This window comes from Zosterops lateralis (genome assembly GCF_965231275.1).
Source record: "Zosterops lateralis genome assembly, chromosome: 1".
NCBI classification, from domain to species: domain Eukaryota; kingdom Metazoa; phylum Chordata; class Aves; order Passeriformes; family Zosteropidae; genus Zosterops; species Zosterops lateralis.
In genome coordinates, this window is record NC_139762.1 from 129,505,779 (window position 1) to 129,521,511 (window position 15,733).

Below are 15,733 nucleotides of genomic sequence, written 5' to 3' on the forward strand. Positions count from 1 at the left end.
CAGAACTGCGTGCTAGGCTCAAGTTTATATTAATTCTTCAGTGATGCCTCCCTAGCAACTCACCTCACATCAACCAGGAGCACTCTCTCACACTTTCAGACACAAACGTGGGTTTTTGCTTCTTATTCTGCTGTTTGGAGATTTGGGACTTTAAACCTCCAGCCCTGCTGGAGAGCAGCACAGAAATTGCCCTGCACATTTTCAGGCCTTGGCCACTTTAAACTTCCAGAGTTTTACAGTCAAAGCACAAGCCTCACAACAAAACAAGAGAAAAAGAAAGCAATCAAGGAAATTAATTCCTGGCTATTTTGCAACATCCGTTCCATATGTCCAAGAATATATAAGACTAATTGCATTTTCACTGACGTCAGTCTAATCAACAATCAGTTTAGGAAGCTTAACGTGTTCTCCTCTGGCTCATTAGGAGATAGATATTAACCTTCAACAGAACTTCCAAACATATTTTACTTGATTAATGTAATACCTCCTCTCCCTTCTATAAATATATTCATGATTTTTTGTATAAAAACCCAAATGTAATTATAGCATACTGAACTCCTAATGGGATTCTTCAACAAGCATTTATGTAAACTTTGCTCTTCTTACAACCAAACATCTGTTTTCTCACTGGAGGGAATTTATTATCCAATGAAGGCCTTGATAAGAAAAAAAAGGTATTTTACAAAGGTTTGCAGTTTCTGAGCTGATAATTGTACTGATTACGTGAGACAACTGTTTTATTATCAGGAAAACTGATGCAGATTATCAGCTGTCATTGCAATGATTACATACTCTATGAAATATGCTAGCACGGTATTTGGGGATATAAGAAAAACTGCCTCTGTTAGGGGATTAGAGCTTAAAGACATTTCCATAAATCCTTGTGTTGTGTCACAGACTAACATCAGTAAGCGCAAGGGCTGCCCAAAAGACATTTTCAAGAAGTTTTATTCCTCCAATGACCTAAAAGGTTTTTTCAAGAAAAAACATTTTTAATAAATGTTTTAATGTCTTACTGATGTATGACAGAGCCTGGGACAGACTAATAAAATGCTGCTTCTACTTCTCTCTGCAGCACAGGAAAACACAAATCCGGCTATTTTCACCTAGAACAGAAAGCACAGGTAACTTGGGATATGGTGTACCAATGAATCCATCTTTTCTTCAGATAGCCTTTTTGGCCTGTTCAGGGATGGATTCTGTCACACACAGGTGAGTGATTAGGCTCTTTGCAAGCTGTCTTATTGATTGTGCCATTTAAATTCCTCCCATACGTTCCTTTATTTTGTAATTCAACTGAAGAGGGCCTGAAGCATGAATTAGAGAAAAAAGATGGGATAAGGTCCTGCACTGCAGCAACCAACCTGGGCTTGTGCATAGCAGGGAAAAGTTCTTTAATGAGTTCTCCTGATGACATTCTTGAACTGTTAGAAGTTACAATCAGAATGTGCTTACTGAGAAGGTCCTTCAGATAAGATCATTTTATTCATACTAACGATCATTATTGGTCTTTATGATATGGAGGACATTTATGTATCTGAAAATTCAGAGTTTTAAAACTGATTATTTAGCGATTTTGTAGAGCTAGATCTGTAGAAGAAACAACTTGTACCAGAGCACACAGGAATTTAGTCACTAAGCTGGTTGCTAGGTAGAAGAAATCATAAGGATAAGATATATGTTGGTGAAACTCAGCCAAGCAGGACCTAGGTATTGTAAAAACCTGACAAAGCGGAACTTGTGGTTTTCTAAGCCAGCAAGAACCAGGCTCCTGGTTTTGGCCAGGACAAACTGACCTGGGAATCAGCCAAACCCCTACTGCGCCTGCTCAGAGTCAAATAACAAACGCCTGGAGGAAGACTTCTTACTTCATCAGAAGACCCCTGCCCACCACCACCAGAGAGGGGCTGCACAACAGCAGACAGATTTTAATATGAAGTGAGGCTAGGCAATGAATATGTATAGGTGTATTGTGAAATTTAATGCATATCAGAAGATATGCATTATCAGAAGATAAGTAGCTGAAGGAAAATCACTGAGGCACGCAGGCTTTTGGAGGAGGGGGCAGCGCTGAATAAATACACCTACTTTACAACTATCAGAAGTTGTGGAGACTTTTACCTACTGTGCATCATTTATCCTTTGCTTTGACATACCTAAAATGCACACAAAGTGCTTTCAGTTTGTTAAGAAAATACCACACAGGGCCTGAGCAGGTACTTGTGTGCAGAATCAGTCATTTTCCCCCCTGGTCTTTAAGATAATGGAATGGATGTCCAAGAAGAGCATATACCCTGAACCTCCTCTGACTCCAGTCTCAGTTGGATATTCAACATGTACATCAATCATCAGGGAAGCCTTTAAAAGTAAGATTAGTATTCTCCTTTATTCATAATGAATTCCAAGTTTTCTCTCCACTCTCCTCAGTAGCAAACGTGCATTAGAAGAGTCTAGTGAGTTACTTGAGAATGTTACTGCTTTTTTTCTATGATCTTGTCTTTTATCTTATGGAGTACACACAATAGAAAAACTAATGATCATTTTACAGACATGGCACTTGGGACATAAATATTTAATCCATTCAGCCATTTCTATTACAAGAATTTGGAATCTCAAGTAATTTCACATTATGACACCTTCACTTTTTAGTGGAGAAACTTCATGTACTGCTGATACTACATCTCCTACCAAGGAATGGGAATGTCACTGGCACCATCCAGCTCTTTCCCCTGAATACCAGGTCTTGGCCATGGAGGGGCAAACACATGGTGAATCCACAGCAGGCCCTGTTCTGCAAGAATTCTTTCCCCAGGGCCACCAGTACTGGACTGTCACTGGAGGTGGTGAAGGTGGTGTTGCAGGATTATCCAACCCAACCCCCAGCTGTATCACACTGGCACAATATGGGAAGTGACATCCTTGGATGACATGAAGGAAATGAGCCTTCAATGAGCTGGCTACTATGACCCTTCAAATAGACATAAAGTTGAAAATCCTTTCTTTTAAGCCCACTTCATTCCATATAAAAACAAAGCAAGCTAATTTTCTAAGTAAAGGCCTCATATTCGTACTCATGAAAATTCCCACAACCTGACACTGAGAGAACACATCAGGCGTTCTAATTGTGCAATTTTGCTCTTTTCACAACTTCGGTTTCTTTTTCAGTTTTCAAAATCTCCTGATTCTCACGGGATTGAAAATAATCAAGAACTTCTTAGAATTTCCTTATTTTCCCTAAAAGAGCCTTTACACCCTGTTCAAGGGACCCTCAGTTACAACTGTTTGCTGATGTGAGTAGTCTCAGGCAGTGTAAAGGTTGCAGGAGTGTGGATGGAGCAGCTTGGAAGGATCCAGTGCAGGGATATTTTGTTTACATGAGCAGTCACTGCTGATCTCTACCCCCTGCCAAGTAAGCCAAGATTACTGAAATCTTCTAACTGGTATTTAAGCACATTGCCATACATGCTGTTTTCCATGAGGCTTGAAAAATACCAGGACACAAATGTGGCCTAATCACAAAATATATTTTTTTCATTCTCCTTTTGACATCAGATCAAGGGCATTCTACCAATCTTGTCAGGGTGTTCAACCTTAAATCAGTGAGAGCATAGCACACTGTGATTTTCTGTTGTTTTACAATACATGTCTACTACCAGTACATTTTTTCATCACTAGGATTCAGTCCTTTTATTTAAAGAAAATGACTGGGACAGAGGTAGATATTACACATGCTTTCAACAGCATATTCAGAAAAAAAACAGAACTGAAATGTCACAACTAGCAATTCATGCTGAGCCTTCCACAAATAGCAGCTCAAGCGTTTAACCTGGCTAAAAACTTCAGCTTGCTCTATTCTTACCGCACATCCTTCAGTGAGAGCCACACAACTCGATAACTTGTGGTTATAAAAGGTTCTCAGCCTTCCATTAGCTTTTATTTTTAGCCCCTCACTGTCAGGGCCTCAGGGAGTGCAGAGGGAGGGCAGCAGCTCCTGGGGTTCCCGGGGGACTGTGGGACCACAGGGAGGAGCAGCCTGTGCCCAGGGCTGCTGCACTGGGGCAGGTAGCCGGAGACACTGGGCACACAGAGCTCAAAAATGAAGGCTCCATCTTTGATTGTTACTTTTTTTGAACTGATACCTTACAATTTCATCTTCTCCTCACCAAAGTCAATCAGAAATAATCAGAATTCCTGTTATCCCAGATGGTGTCAGTGGATCCTCAGTGTGTGCAGAAATTGCACCGCCACTGCCAGGAGAGTGGAAAATCCTTCCATGACACTGCCAGCATATTTGACGTTGTTCCTTCTTTGTGTTTTAGACAAGGAACGTGGAGCCCATTTCCTCAGGAAGAAGACACGCTGTATTTATAAATGCTGTCACTGACAGGGGTGTTGTTATTCTGACTCACCAGCACTGACTGGGTCACTTGGAAACAGAAATGCCAGTTTTCCCCTAGATCCCAGCAACCACTGGAGATCAGAACTGAAGTTGGCTCATTTCAGCATTGTCACTGCCCTGAACAGAACAGTGACAAAATTAAGCTATGGAAAATGACTTTCTAATTTCTTGGACTTGTTTTTTTTTTTTTTTTTTTTTTTTTTTTTTTTTTTTTTTTTTTTTTTTTTTTTAATTCAACACTTGTTAGACTTTTCTGTCCCAAAATGTTTCTGCATTAGTATTGTAACCTCTGATTTCATGTTATAAAACAGAGAAGTGTACAGTCCATTTCAGATAAAAACCTAAAAAATAATAACCAGCCAAACCAAACTGGTCCTTGGATTTGAAATAAACATTACTCCCAGCCAGCCATATTACTGACATTTTAATCTGCAGCATAATGTTTGTATTTAACATTGCAGCATCCCCTGATAAGCTTTTCTCCCCAAGGCAGCACACTAGTTCCTGAAGGGTGGGCTATTCTGCAACCACATTAGATATTCTTTTCAGGAAATTTCTCCTTGGCTACTCCAACCTTTACAAGTTACTTTTTACACTGAAGTACCTCAGTGCTCAGTGACAGTATGCATATTGCATAATTATGCTATACTGCATACCATGTGGTGTGTTAGGTTACTCTAAATGTAGTACCAATGGCTCTCACCAGGAAGACACTACTGAAACACAAGAACCATATTGAGTATTCTGAGATCCATTATGTTCTAAAATAGAGTAAAGTTAAATATTTATTTCCCAGCTATTGATACATTTTGAGACCATTTTAAGTGTCTGTGGCTGCTGTGCTTGTGTTGGAAAAGCACACTGTTCCTGCCCCTTACTTTTGTGGGAATACTCCCTCAACAGCAGCACTGATTGATTGATTATTGATTGGGGGGCTGGAACGTTGAGACACAGCCCTGATGCTGTGACAGCCAGCACTGCTTAGCAGCAGCCAAAACACTGGTGTGTTATCAACACCTTTCCAACTCCCCATGCACGGCACGGCACTGGGAGGGCTGCTATGGGATGATGAATTCCATCTCAGATGCTATTTTTTCCCCATTTACTCAGGCATTAAATTCTGCCCCCTGAAATTAGGTTAATTCAAGACTGGTTCAACATGTGAAAATGTTGTGTTAAAAGTCTGCCAAATCTTTTAAGCTACTGCCTTTCCCTCCTTCAGATGCCTCTACTATGGAATCATTGTATTCATGGTCATAGAATTAATAAAACTTATGCTTCACAGGTAGTGAGAAATTAAAAAGCAACAAGAAAACTATTCATTCTCTAGGTTGATGTTTTTCCTCAAGTAATTTCCTATAAAGAATAATGGCAAAGAGTATATAGAACACACGTCGGTGTTGCAAAAAAATCAGAGAGGGTTTTTGAACTTTGAAGTAATGCTCATAGGTCATGTGTGGTTTGGAGTAACGCAATCACCTAAAATGAATGCAGAGAAAAAAAATGCCACCAGCACACAACAACTGTTTTTATGTTAACCCTCAACAGCACATGGTAACCAAACTGTAATTGTTCTTCTGAGCCGAAGAAATCCATTTGTATATGACTTTGTCAACCAGACCTTTCAACCAGGGCCATTCATTCAAGGAGCTACTCCTTCCTTACTTATTGTTTCCTAACATAATAAGTGATCAAAAAGGTTTAGCATTTATTATCTATATGCATCTAAATATCTATTCTTAATAATTAAATTTAAAATTCAAATATTTGCAATAGGGAAGAAAGCACAGAAAGAAATGTGTACCATATCAGTTTGAAGTAATTTAGAAATCCACCCTGAAAATTATGAAAGCAAAAGAAACAAGAAGTGTAAATCAGGAAATACCTGCTCATGGGAAAGGAAATTTAAAACCAGATTTTGCAGTAAAATACTATGTAAAACTGGCCGACTGGTATTCAAATGTTTATAACAGATTAGGTAATAGTCTAAAAAGGCTTTTCTTTGTATCCAAGCCCAGGTGATGCACTTCCCTCTTCCTCAAATAACTTTAGGTCCACTAACAGCTAAAATATCTGTATCCCTGTCTCTACGGAGCCAATGTGAAAAGGCTTCATTCAGCTGAAGGCAGAAAGAAATAATAAGCACCGTAAAAGAAATGTTGAAAAGCTTTCAGGTCATATTACAACTTAGAAAAACTTAACTGCAGCCAGGCAAAAAGAGGCATCTTTTACAATACTATCGGTATGGTAGATACTATAGGCTGTGGATGTTGCCATTAACCATATTTTATTAAACCTGGAGCAAGAAATGGTTCAACTAATGCACAATTTTCTCAGTGGTGAAATACATATTTTACAGGACTCAGAACATTTTATATGATTTCTAGGACATAAATGTCAACCTAGCTTTTTTTTTTTTTTATTACACTGGTTGAATTTATTTAATGAGCTGTCCTACAGTGGAGGCCAGCCCTGCATTTTTCACTTGCTTCTGCAGGGAATTTCAGTAGTTAGCAAATAAGCCGGGGTCTAATCTGCTTCCGTCTGCAATCATTTGAAAAATGATGCCTCGCAAACAGCTCTGCACAGCCCTGCCATCAGACTGGAGACTGATTCCTCACACCAAGGGACTGAGCGGGCTGAGAAGTGCATCTACATCACCTACAGCAAACAAACAGTTTTTTTTTTTTGTTGTTGTTTTTTTTTTTTGTTTGTTTGTTTGTTTTTTTTTTTTTTTTTTCAAAAAACTCTGCGAGTACCAGCTCTGGGAAAACTGCTTTTCTAACATTGTAAAGGATGGAGTTACGATTGTCAGAGGAGAACCGAGGGCTTAAGGTGGCTCCTCCCCACCGAGCCTTTCCCCAGGGCAAATCGCTGGGCGTCAAAGAGCCTTTGGTTACTGATGGTAATCCTGGCTGCCTCCAGGGCAAATTCCTCATTCATGTCCCATAATCCTGGCAGAGAAGAGATGTCCTTCTAGTACCTGCGAACAGCCGCCGGGAAGGTTTCAGCTCCCTGCCAGGCAGACCGAAACACCACTGCCAAACGATTTACCTGCCGCACAGGGCACAGCAACCACAAGAACACCCGACCGCTTGAGGAAGCAGCGATGATAAAACACAATTCTCTGGCGGTGTGTCCGGGGCCGGGCAGCCTTGCCGCAGCTCAGGACGCACCGGCGGGGCCCGTGGGCTGCAGCCGGGCCCGGCCTGGGACCACCCCGAACCCCACTCCAGGGGTCTTCGCTCATCTCATTTTTAACCCCACACAGCCTTTCGGATGAGCCTGCCCGTTCACAGACTCTCCTGCCCTGGACAGGCACACGCCTCATGCCCCAGTTTCGGAGATCCTGCGCATCCCGCCGCTCCAACAAGGCGGCTGCCCCCAAAACCCGCCCGGGCAGCCTGAGCCGCCGCCACCAGCATCCCCATCCTCACTCCGCCCCTGCAGCCGGTGCCCGGAGCCAGGGACGCACTCACCAGGTACCAGACGCCGAGGATGATGGTGCCGGTGCGGACATGGCAGCAGAGGCAGCAGCTGTTGGAGTAGAAACGTGCCCAGGGCGAGCTCAGCATCTCGGCGGCTCCTCGGGGCTCTGCCGCTCCGCGCCTCTGTCCGGGCTGATCCGCGGGGCGGGGCCGGACTGGGGCCGCCCCCTTGGCGGGCGGGACCGACAGCACGGCCCAGGCGGGCGGGGGGAGCTCTGCGGGCCCTGTGGGCACCTGTACCCTCAGCACAGCCCGGCACAGGCGGGGAGAGCTCTGCGGGCCCTGTGGGTGCCTGTACCCGCAGCACGGCCCGGGGCAGGCGGGTGTGGGGAGCTCTGGGAGCCGTGTGGGCACCTGTACCCGCAGCACAGCCCGGCCCAGGCGGGTAGGAGAGCTCTGCGGGCCCTGTGGGCACCTGTACCCACAGCACAGCCCGGCACAGGCGGGAGGAGCTCCGTGGGCCCTGTGGGTTCCTGTACGCGCAGCACGGCCCGGCCCAGGCGGGTGTGGGGAGCTCTGGGAGCCGTGTGGGCACCTATACCCTCAGCACAGCCCGGCCCAGGCGGGTGTGGGAAGCTCTGCGGGCCCTATGAGCACCTGTACCCTCAGCACGGCCCGGGGCAGGCGGGCAGGGGAAGCTCTGCGGACCCTGTACCCGCAGCACAGCCCGGGGCAGGCGCTGAGGGGCCCGCGGTGCGGGTTCAGGGCTGGCAGCCCGGCCCCAGCGCCAGGGCCTTTCCCCGGGGAATTCTCCCCGCTCTCTGAGGGCCCACAGGCTCGGCCCTGCTGCCTTGGCAGAGCTCGTGGTTCGTCTCGCCGTTCTGGAGTGGCAAAGCAGCAGAAATAAGCTCCGTTTCTCAACGAGGAGAGATCATATCGGGGGAGGTCCTGAAATGTTTTGAATTTACCCCAAATTCCGCCGCTGTGAACATTAGTTCTTTCACAGTGCCTGCCTAATCAGCTCCCAGAGTGGCCGCTCGTGGGGCGGCTGGAATGTCCCCTGTGACTGATACAGGAGGGAACATTAATCTCATCGCCACCGCCTGCAGTGAATGCCCTGGTGATGGTGGTGTGGGGGACACGCATCATTAGCAGGGAGGACTCAGTCCTGCATGTTCCAGCGCTGATGCAGATTCGAGCTGAACCTCCTACCAAGCAGCCGACTTCTCATTTTATTTTTTTATTATTTGAGGTTTGCATTATCCTCCAGATGAAATAATGAAGAAAATACTGCCAGGAGGTCTGTATGTCTACCCTGACCCTAAGCGTAATTTATTTACTGCCATTCCTCTTGGGCTTGCTACCAAATTCCACAATTTATCATCAAAATATAACATTGACAAGTACTCCAATGCTATATAGTTGCTTTGGGGCTCTTCATTATTTCATACATACATACATCTGCAGAGAGCAGGAACTTAAAGATAAAAGCTAACTTGGCACAGTTAGAACATTTCTAACTATGCTTTATCCCTACTTATAAAGCCACTATAGTAAATTAAATTAAAAATACTTTAAGTAGGAACTTTACATAACCTCGGTTCCTAGTTTGTCCTTTTAAAACTGGCAAGGGGTTGGCAGGGATTTTTGTGTATAAAAAGAAAAGCCAGTTAGCACTGAATTTATAATTTTGACTAGATTCTATGCATAAGCCAAATATTTTTAAGATTCGTGTTCAAAAATGAAAGTAAAATTCTTGTAAAATGGGTATTGAGAAATATTTAAGAGGCCAAAGGAAAATCACAAACCGTGGGGTCTGGACTATCTCACTGGTAACCTTGAGAGACCTTGTCCTTTAGTACCAGAGAGCAGGAAAGTCAGAGATGAAACACTTGCATGCCTTGCATGCCTTGTGGAAGGTAAGAGCATCTGCTTCATGTGGGCTATTGACCGAGGACCTGACCTTTTCAAAGCAGAGGTGGCAATAAATTAAGGGGGATTCCATAAAGAAGGGCACACAGATGCAAACCTGGTGGAAAAGGGACGAGAGAGACAATGGCAGAACCCAAAAGTGTCAGGTTACTGACTGATGGGCCATTGAAGAGCTTTGGAGAGAGTCACCTGGAGTTTGTAACTGATAAGAAGGGGCAAACAAGAACTGGAGGGTTTGGGATATTTGAGGGAGACTCTACAAAACTTTGGAAGGAATAATTTGAGCAAGGGGATTGTGAAGGAGTAAAGGGGAGGGAATAATTAGAGGAGGGGGATCAGGAAGGAGCAGAGGGAGGATCAGACAGAAAAGGGTATAAAAAAGGTCAGTCGTGTGCAGAGTCTGGCTGAACACTGCCTGCTCACCTTTACTTCTTATAAGACCTTTCTTAAGTGTCTCTCCGTGTAGTTTCCACTCTCCACACTGTGTCTGGGGGCTGTAAGGAGCAAGTGCCAGCTGCTGGGGGGATCAGGGAGTGATCAGTCTATGGGTGGGTGGGTGTTATTTGCTTGCAAGCATCAAGCTGGACCAGCTGGTCTGTACTTGGGTTTTCTGTGAGTCCTACATGTAGGAGGCACAGATGAAGGCAGCACCTTATTTGTGGCCATCTGTGCAGCTGTCCCTGCTGGGCTCCTGTGCCTGCAAACGGGAAAGCAGCAGCTGCATCCCTCAGCCTGGGATGGGCACAACAAGCTCGGCTTTAGCTGCCAGGCAGGAGAAACTCAGGTCCAGGAGCTGTGAGAGGCAGACGCTGTTTATAATATCCTCCAGCACCACCCTCGTCTCTGTAAGGAGAAATTGACTGCATGTCTGCTTTCACTTATGGTTTCCCATCAGTGGCTTTAGCCCCCATATTCTCAGAAGAAAAAAAGGAAGAAAGAATAAGCAGCAAACACTAATCACTTCAGAGAAGTTTCCTGTATAATTATTAATTTCCATTCAAAAAAGCCTGATGGAAAAGAGCAGGAAACATCAGGCTTCACGTCACGCTTCTGATTTATAACTAGCCGTGTTTGGTTTGCTTGGCAAGATTTTGGTAGTGGGGAGGCTTCAAATCCTGAGTATTGCCACAGATACAGACCCTCCTCAACACTGCCTCTGTAAGTAAAACTTTCATGTCTCTCACTTTGCCTTATAAAACAAGAAATGACAAGCACTTGTTACAGATGTGGCTGTGAATCCAGAATACCTGATTTTACACCCTGATGGTGGAAGATCATTTCAGATGCAACAGGGACAACTTCTGAACTGGATGACACCTGAGTTTCGTCAAGGTTCCCAGAGGTACAACAGATACTCGAGATTGACATCTTTATTCATCAAAACTTGAACAGGACCAGTATCACTGTTTTGCTCAGCCAACTGAGACAAACTCAAGAGAGTTAAGAGCTTACTCGCAAGCACTTGTTTCAGCTGTGCTGAAAAAGTAGACAATCTTTGCAGTGGGATCCATCCAAAGAAATTTTTCCAAGGGAACATTTAATGCTGAAATTAAACACTGCACAGGGTCAAAGCCTGACACACCCTTGCTCAGCCGCTGGTCAGCGGGAAGGCTGTGGGATGTATCCAGAAAAGCAGTGCAGGCTCATGGCTCCTGCCAGCCCCTGCTTACCACAGCAGAGCTGTAGATCACTAAACTCTCTTCATACAGCCACTCATTCCCCACAGCACACCCTGAGGGCTCTGCTAGCCGGCTGGGAAGGGACACAGCCCGACTTTGCTGCATTGCCAACTATTCTCTGTGCTGCAAGCTGTTTAACAAAACCCAGTATACTCCGTGCCCTGTTCCTGCTCTGTATTCTCCATGTCTCCCCCTGAGTGATCTTCTCACTGCAGGAACGACTTCTCCCTCCTGCCAGAGGATGCTCTGGTCTATTTAGCATTTTCTTGCGCTTTCTTAGTGTTCACTAAAATTGGTTACTGGTTAACTCAACCCTGTTAATACCTGTCTTGGTAATAACAAGATTGCTGGAAGAGGACAGTTGGCTTAGAAACTGTCTGTGATTCCCACCTTCTGTCTGTACTCACAGCCCACAGAGGTGGTGCAGCATAATTCAACTGGCTTTGAATAATTCAATTACACTGTTGCCCAGCATTGCCTACAGCACATAAACAAAAGGGCAGCTCAAGGGAATCACATCTTCTGCTTGCAGGATTAGCCGCGTGCTCCAGAGTGAACAAAGGCATTGTTAATTGTTTTGTATTTGGCAAGTTAAGACAAGATAAGAAAAGGGTTAAACATTGTCCAGAAACCAAGGTCTGGGTATTGTCCTCAGGCACAGGGAGGTGACGACTTTGGGGAAGTGACTCTTATGGTAAAGAGCCATTTTAAGAGTCCTTTTGTTCAGCTTGCTTCAGAACCTGTGTTTCAGGATGGCTGCAAATGATGCAAGTATTCAGAGCTGTAGAAATATTTAATGCAATGAAGTTTAAAAAAATACCTGTACTTTCTAAAAGAAGTAAGCCTCCAATAAAAGTCTGACACAACCCCTCTGCCACAAAGACTGGCCAACATGCAATCAAATAGGACTGCTGCTACGATTCAAATTGGGTTCAAGAGGTCATTCATCCCCCTGGTTTGCGTAAAAAAGGATCAGAGTGAGAACAGTATTTTCTCCAGCATGTTACAACTCAGAACACAGAGCCTGTAAGAAAGCCATTGCAATGACACAGCTTGATGTGCAACTGCTTGCAGAGCTAAATTCTTGTGTTTGAGCACCAAACAATGGACAACAAATGGTTAGTTGGTTGGTGTTTGGTTTTTTTATTTCTTCTTTCTTTTAAAAGTACTGTTTAAATCTTTAAAATATATTGAGAGAAATGCCTGGAACTTTTTAGCTCACTGCTATAAATGCAAAGGCAAATTTCAGGTTAATAAATGACAATTTATTAACAACAGAATATCGAGCACCTGAAAAAGAGAAAAACCACAAAAATAGGAAATGGTCAGCGCCACGCTGGGTGGATAGAGGTCCGCACCGATGTACAAGACGCCCTAGTCCACGCCGGTGCAGCTTTCAGTCCACCGTTTTATAGGATTTTTCTGCCCTTAGGCAGTCCAGGTGTCCAAGGTGGGTTGAATAGTCCGGATTTCTTTTCGGTGGCCCTCCCGGATCTCATCAAGTCTAGTTGTCTCATTCCGGGAAGGCTCCTTTCTTATGTCAATTCCAAGAGTCTGTCTTATGTTGATTTCATTCCGCTTGTGGCACCAGAAGGTTGATGAGATTGGCATCGTCGTCAGGAAGGAATTTCTCCTTGCCTTGGCGAGGAAGTGATTCTTATCAGGGTTGGCCAGTGTCTTTGTCTAAGTTGATGATCTTCGTCCTGTCTTTGCAACTGAGATTAGCAGGCTGAGAGAGAACGGTTACCCTTCTACTGGATTTTACAATTTTACTTTAGCTTTATTTCATTATACATCGAATTATTATTTTATACACGAATTTTTACCCTATTTTTATCACACTCACTACTGGGATATTTTATCATGATTTGTCATATAGAAGATAGTGATTCTAATATCTTAGGAAATTTATATACTTACACATTTTCCTTCCTGATGGTTAAGTGTATTTGTAACTCTAGCTTCTTTGGGCCACAGCTTCACAATTCTACCTGAAGGTGGTGGTTTTAAGAAACATGTCATTAAAATATTTTGATACGTTGCCCTGCCAAGAGCTCAAATGTTCTCCAAGGAAAAGCTTGTTTTACTGCATACTTCTTTTTCCCCTTTTCTTACCTGAAAGCCTCTCAATTTTGCACTAAAGACATAGGACTCACAAGAAGGCTAGTGAGTTGTAGAGTACACTGAGATTCAGTTCTTTTTTCTTCTGGCTTTCTCATTCATGCCAGCCTCACAGATTAATGTTAACATTTTGGGTGAGATGAAATCTGTGCTACATTTGCAAGAAACCTCAAAAATAAACTGGGAAATTATCTGATTATTTGCTTGGCAGCAGACTTGCAATTTGGTAACATGTTCTTGAAGCTTTTCCTCAGATACAGTTTGCTTTCCGTGGGCTGCAGTCTCCTCAAAGGAGATCTGCTCCACATTGTGATAAATTTTGGGTAAAAATTCGGGTATAAAATAATAACCTAATGTGTAATAGGGAATAAAGTTAATAAAATTGTGAAATCCAGTATAGGGCTAATCGTTTTCCCCCCAGCCTGCCAGTCTCAGTTGCAAAGACAGGATGAACATCATCAAGCTAGACAAAGACACTGGCCAACCTCGATAAGAATCACTTCCTTGCCAATGCAAGGAAGAAATTCCTTTGTGGCAACAATGCCAATCTCATCAACCCGCTGGCGATCTCATTAGTTCTCCGGTGCAACAAGCAAAATGAAATCAACATAAGACTAACACATGAAATTGACATAAGAAAGAGTTTTTCCCGGAATGAGACAATGAGACCTGACGAGATCCGGGAAGGCCATCGAAAAGAAATTCGGACTATTCAGCCCATCCTGGACACCTGGACTGCCTAAGGGCAGAAAAACCCTATAAAATGCTGGACTGAAAGCTGCATCGGCGTGGATTGGGGAGTCTTGTACCCCGGTGCGGACCCCTATCCACCCAGTGCGGCGCTGACCATTTCCTATTTTTGTGGCTTTCTCATTTTTCTTGTGCTCGATACTTTGTTATTAATAAATTGTCTTTTATTTATCCGATATTTGCCTTTGCATTTATAACAGATTTGGTGCCGTGACTCGGATTCGGAGGAAGCTGCGGGGACGTGCGACCCAGGAGGGTACCCCTGCCGAGTTCAGCGGCCTGGTGAGTGAGGAAACCCCGCAGCTCCACCCGAACCTCCGAACCAAATTTAGGAACGAGAAAGCCACAAACTAGGACAGGGGAGAGAACGGATCCGGGGGCAAAAGGAGCTCAGGAAGGCAAAGGGCCTTCGAAAAGCCGCGGCTTGCAAATTGCTCGTAAAACGTCTACGTGCACGAAGACATCCACGCAGGAAAAGGAGCTGTAAGTACTGCTGGTTGAGCGGGTGATTGGGCGAGTGTGTGAGACGTGATCTGATCACGAAGCGAGTGTGGACTTCAAGGTCGCATTTCCGTATTCCCGCAAGGGGAACGGTCGGCCGCGAAGGAAGCGATTTCGTGTGAAACTCTCTTACATCGCTCGTCAAAACCGGGACGAGGGAAGTCTCGGGGACCGATCACGGAGTGGGCAAAAAGGGGAAGGGTACGTCCTGTTGAGCTCGGGAATTGGTAAACCCTTTTTGCCAGCGGACCAAGGTAAGGGTCCAAAAGGAGTCCGAAAGGATTGAGAACCGATCAGGAACCCCCGGCACAGCTCGCTGGAGGGGTGAGTGATTGAAAAAGCCCCATCCCCTGAAAAAGGAAAAAAAAAAACACAACGCACAGGCAGAAAAAGTCGACTCGCAGGGAAATTTGAAGATTTGGTAAGGAGAACTTGCAAAAACATGGGACAGAGAAAGAGTAAGCCCCAGAAAAAGACCTCAGAAAAGTGCCCCTCTGGTAAGGGAAAGGGAACCATGAAAATCCCTCGAAATAGTCCCTTGGGGTGGATGTTGGAACATTGGGGAGATTGTCCAAAAAAGAAAAGAGAAATCCAAGGAAAAAAATAATTTATTATTGCATGAATGTGTGGGGTGGTGAAGAATTGAGGAACCATCTTACGTGGCCAGTCATGGGAACATTTGAAAGTTGGGTATGTAGTGAGTTAAATCGCTATGTAGAAAATAAGAGCCCCTCGGACCCCGAGGAGAAGGAATACGCCCAGCTCTGGTTAAACACCCGAACGGGCCTGTTTCCGATGAAACAGAAAGGGCGGCCCGGAACCGGGACCGAGCCCTGGGAACCCCTGGACCACCTACCACCTCCCTACAATGGGTTAAATTCCCCACCCTCTCCGGAGCAAGTGGTGCCCACGGCTCCTTTGGA

At 44.5% G+C, this 15,733-nt stretch overlaps 1 protein-coding gene across 1 annotated transcript in view; it reads right to left on the bottom strand.

The window, feature by feature from the left end:
* The window catches only part of LAPTM4B (lysosomal protein transmembrane 4 beta), a 60,180-nt gene extending 52,155 nt beyond the window's left edge, over positions 1 to 8,025 (bottom strand). Inside the window, exon 1 of the mRNA XM_083878898.1 lies at positions 7,879 to 8,025. Coding sequence (XP_083735024.1) covers positions 7,879 to 7,974 — 96 coding nt within the window. The 5' untranslated portion in view covers positions 7,975 to 8,025. The remainder of the gene's footprint in view (positions 1 to 7,878) is intronic.
* Between the last annotated feature and the right edge of the window lie 7,708 nt (positions 8,026 to 15,733).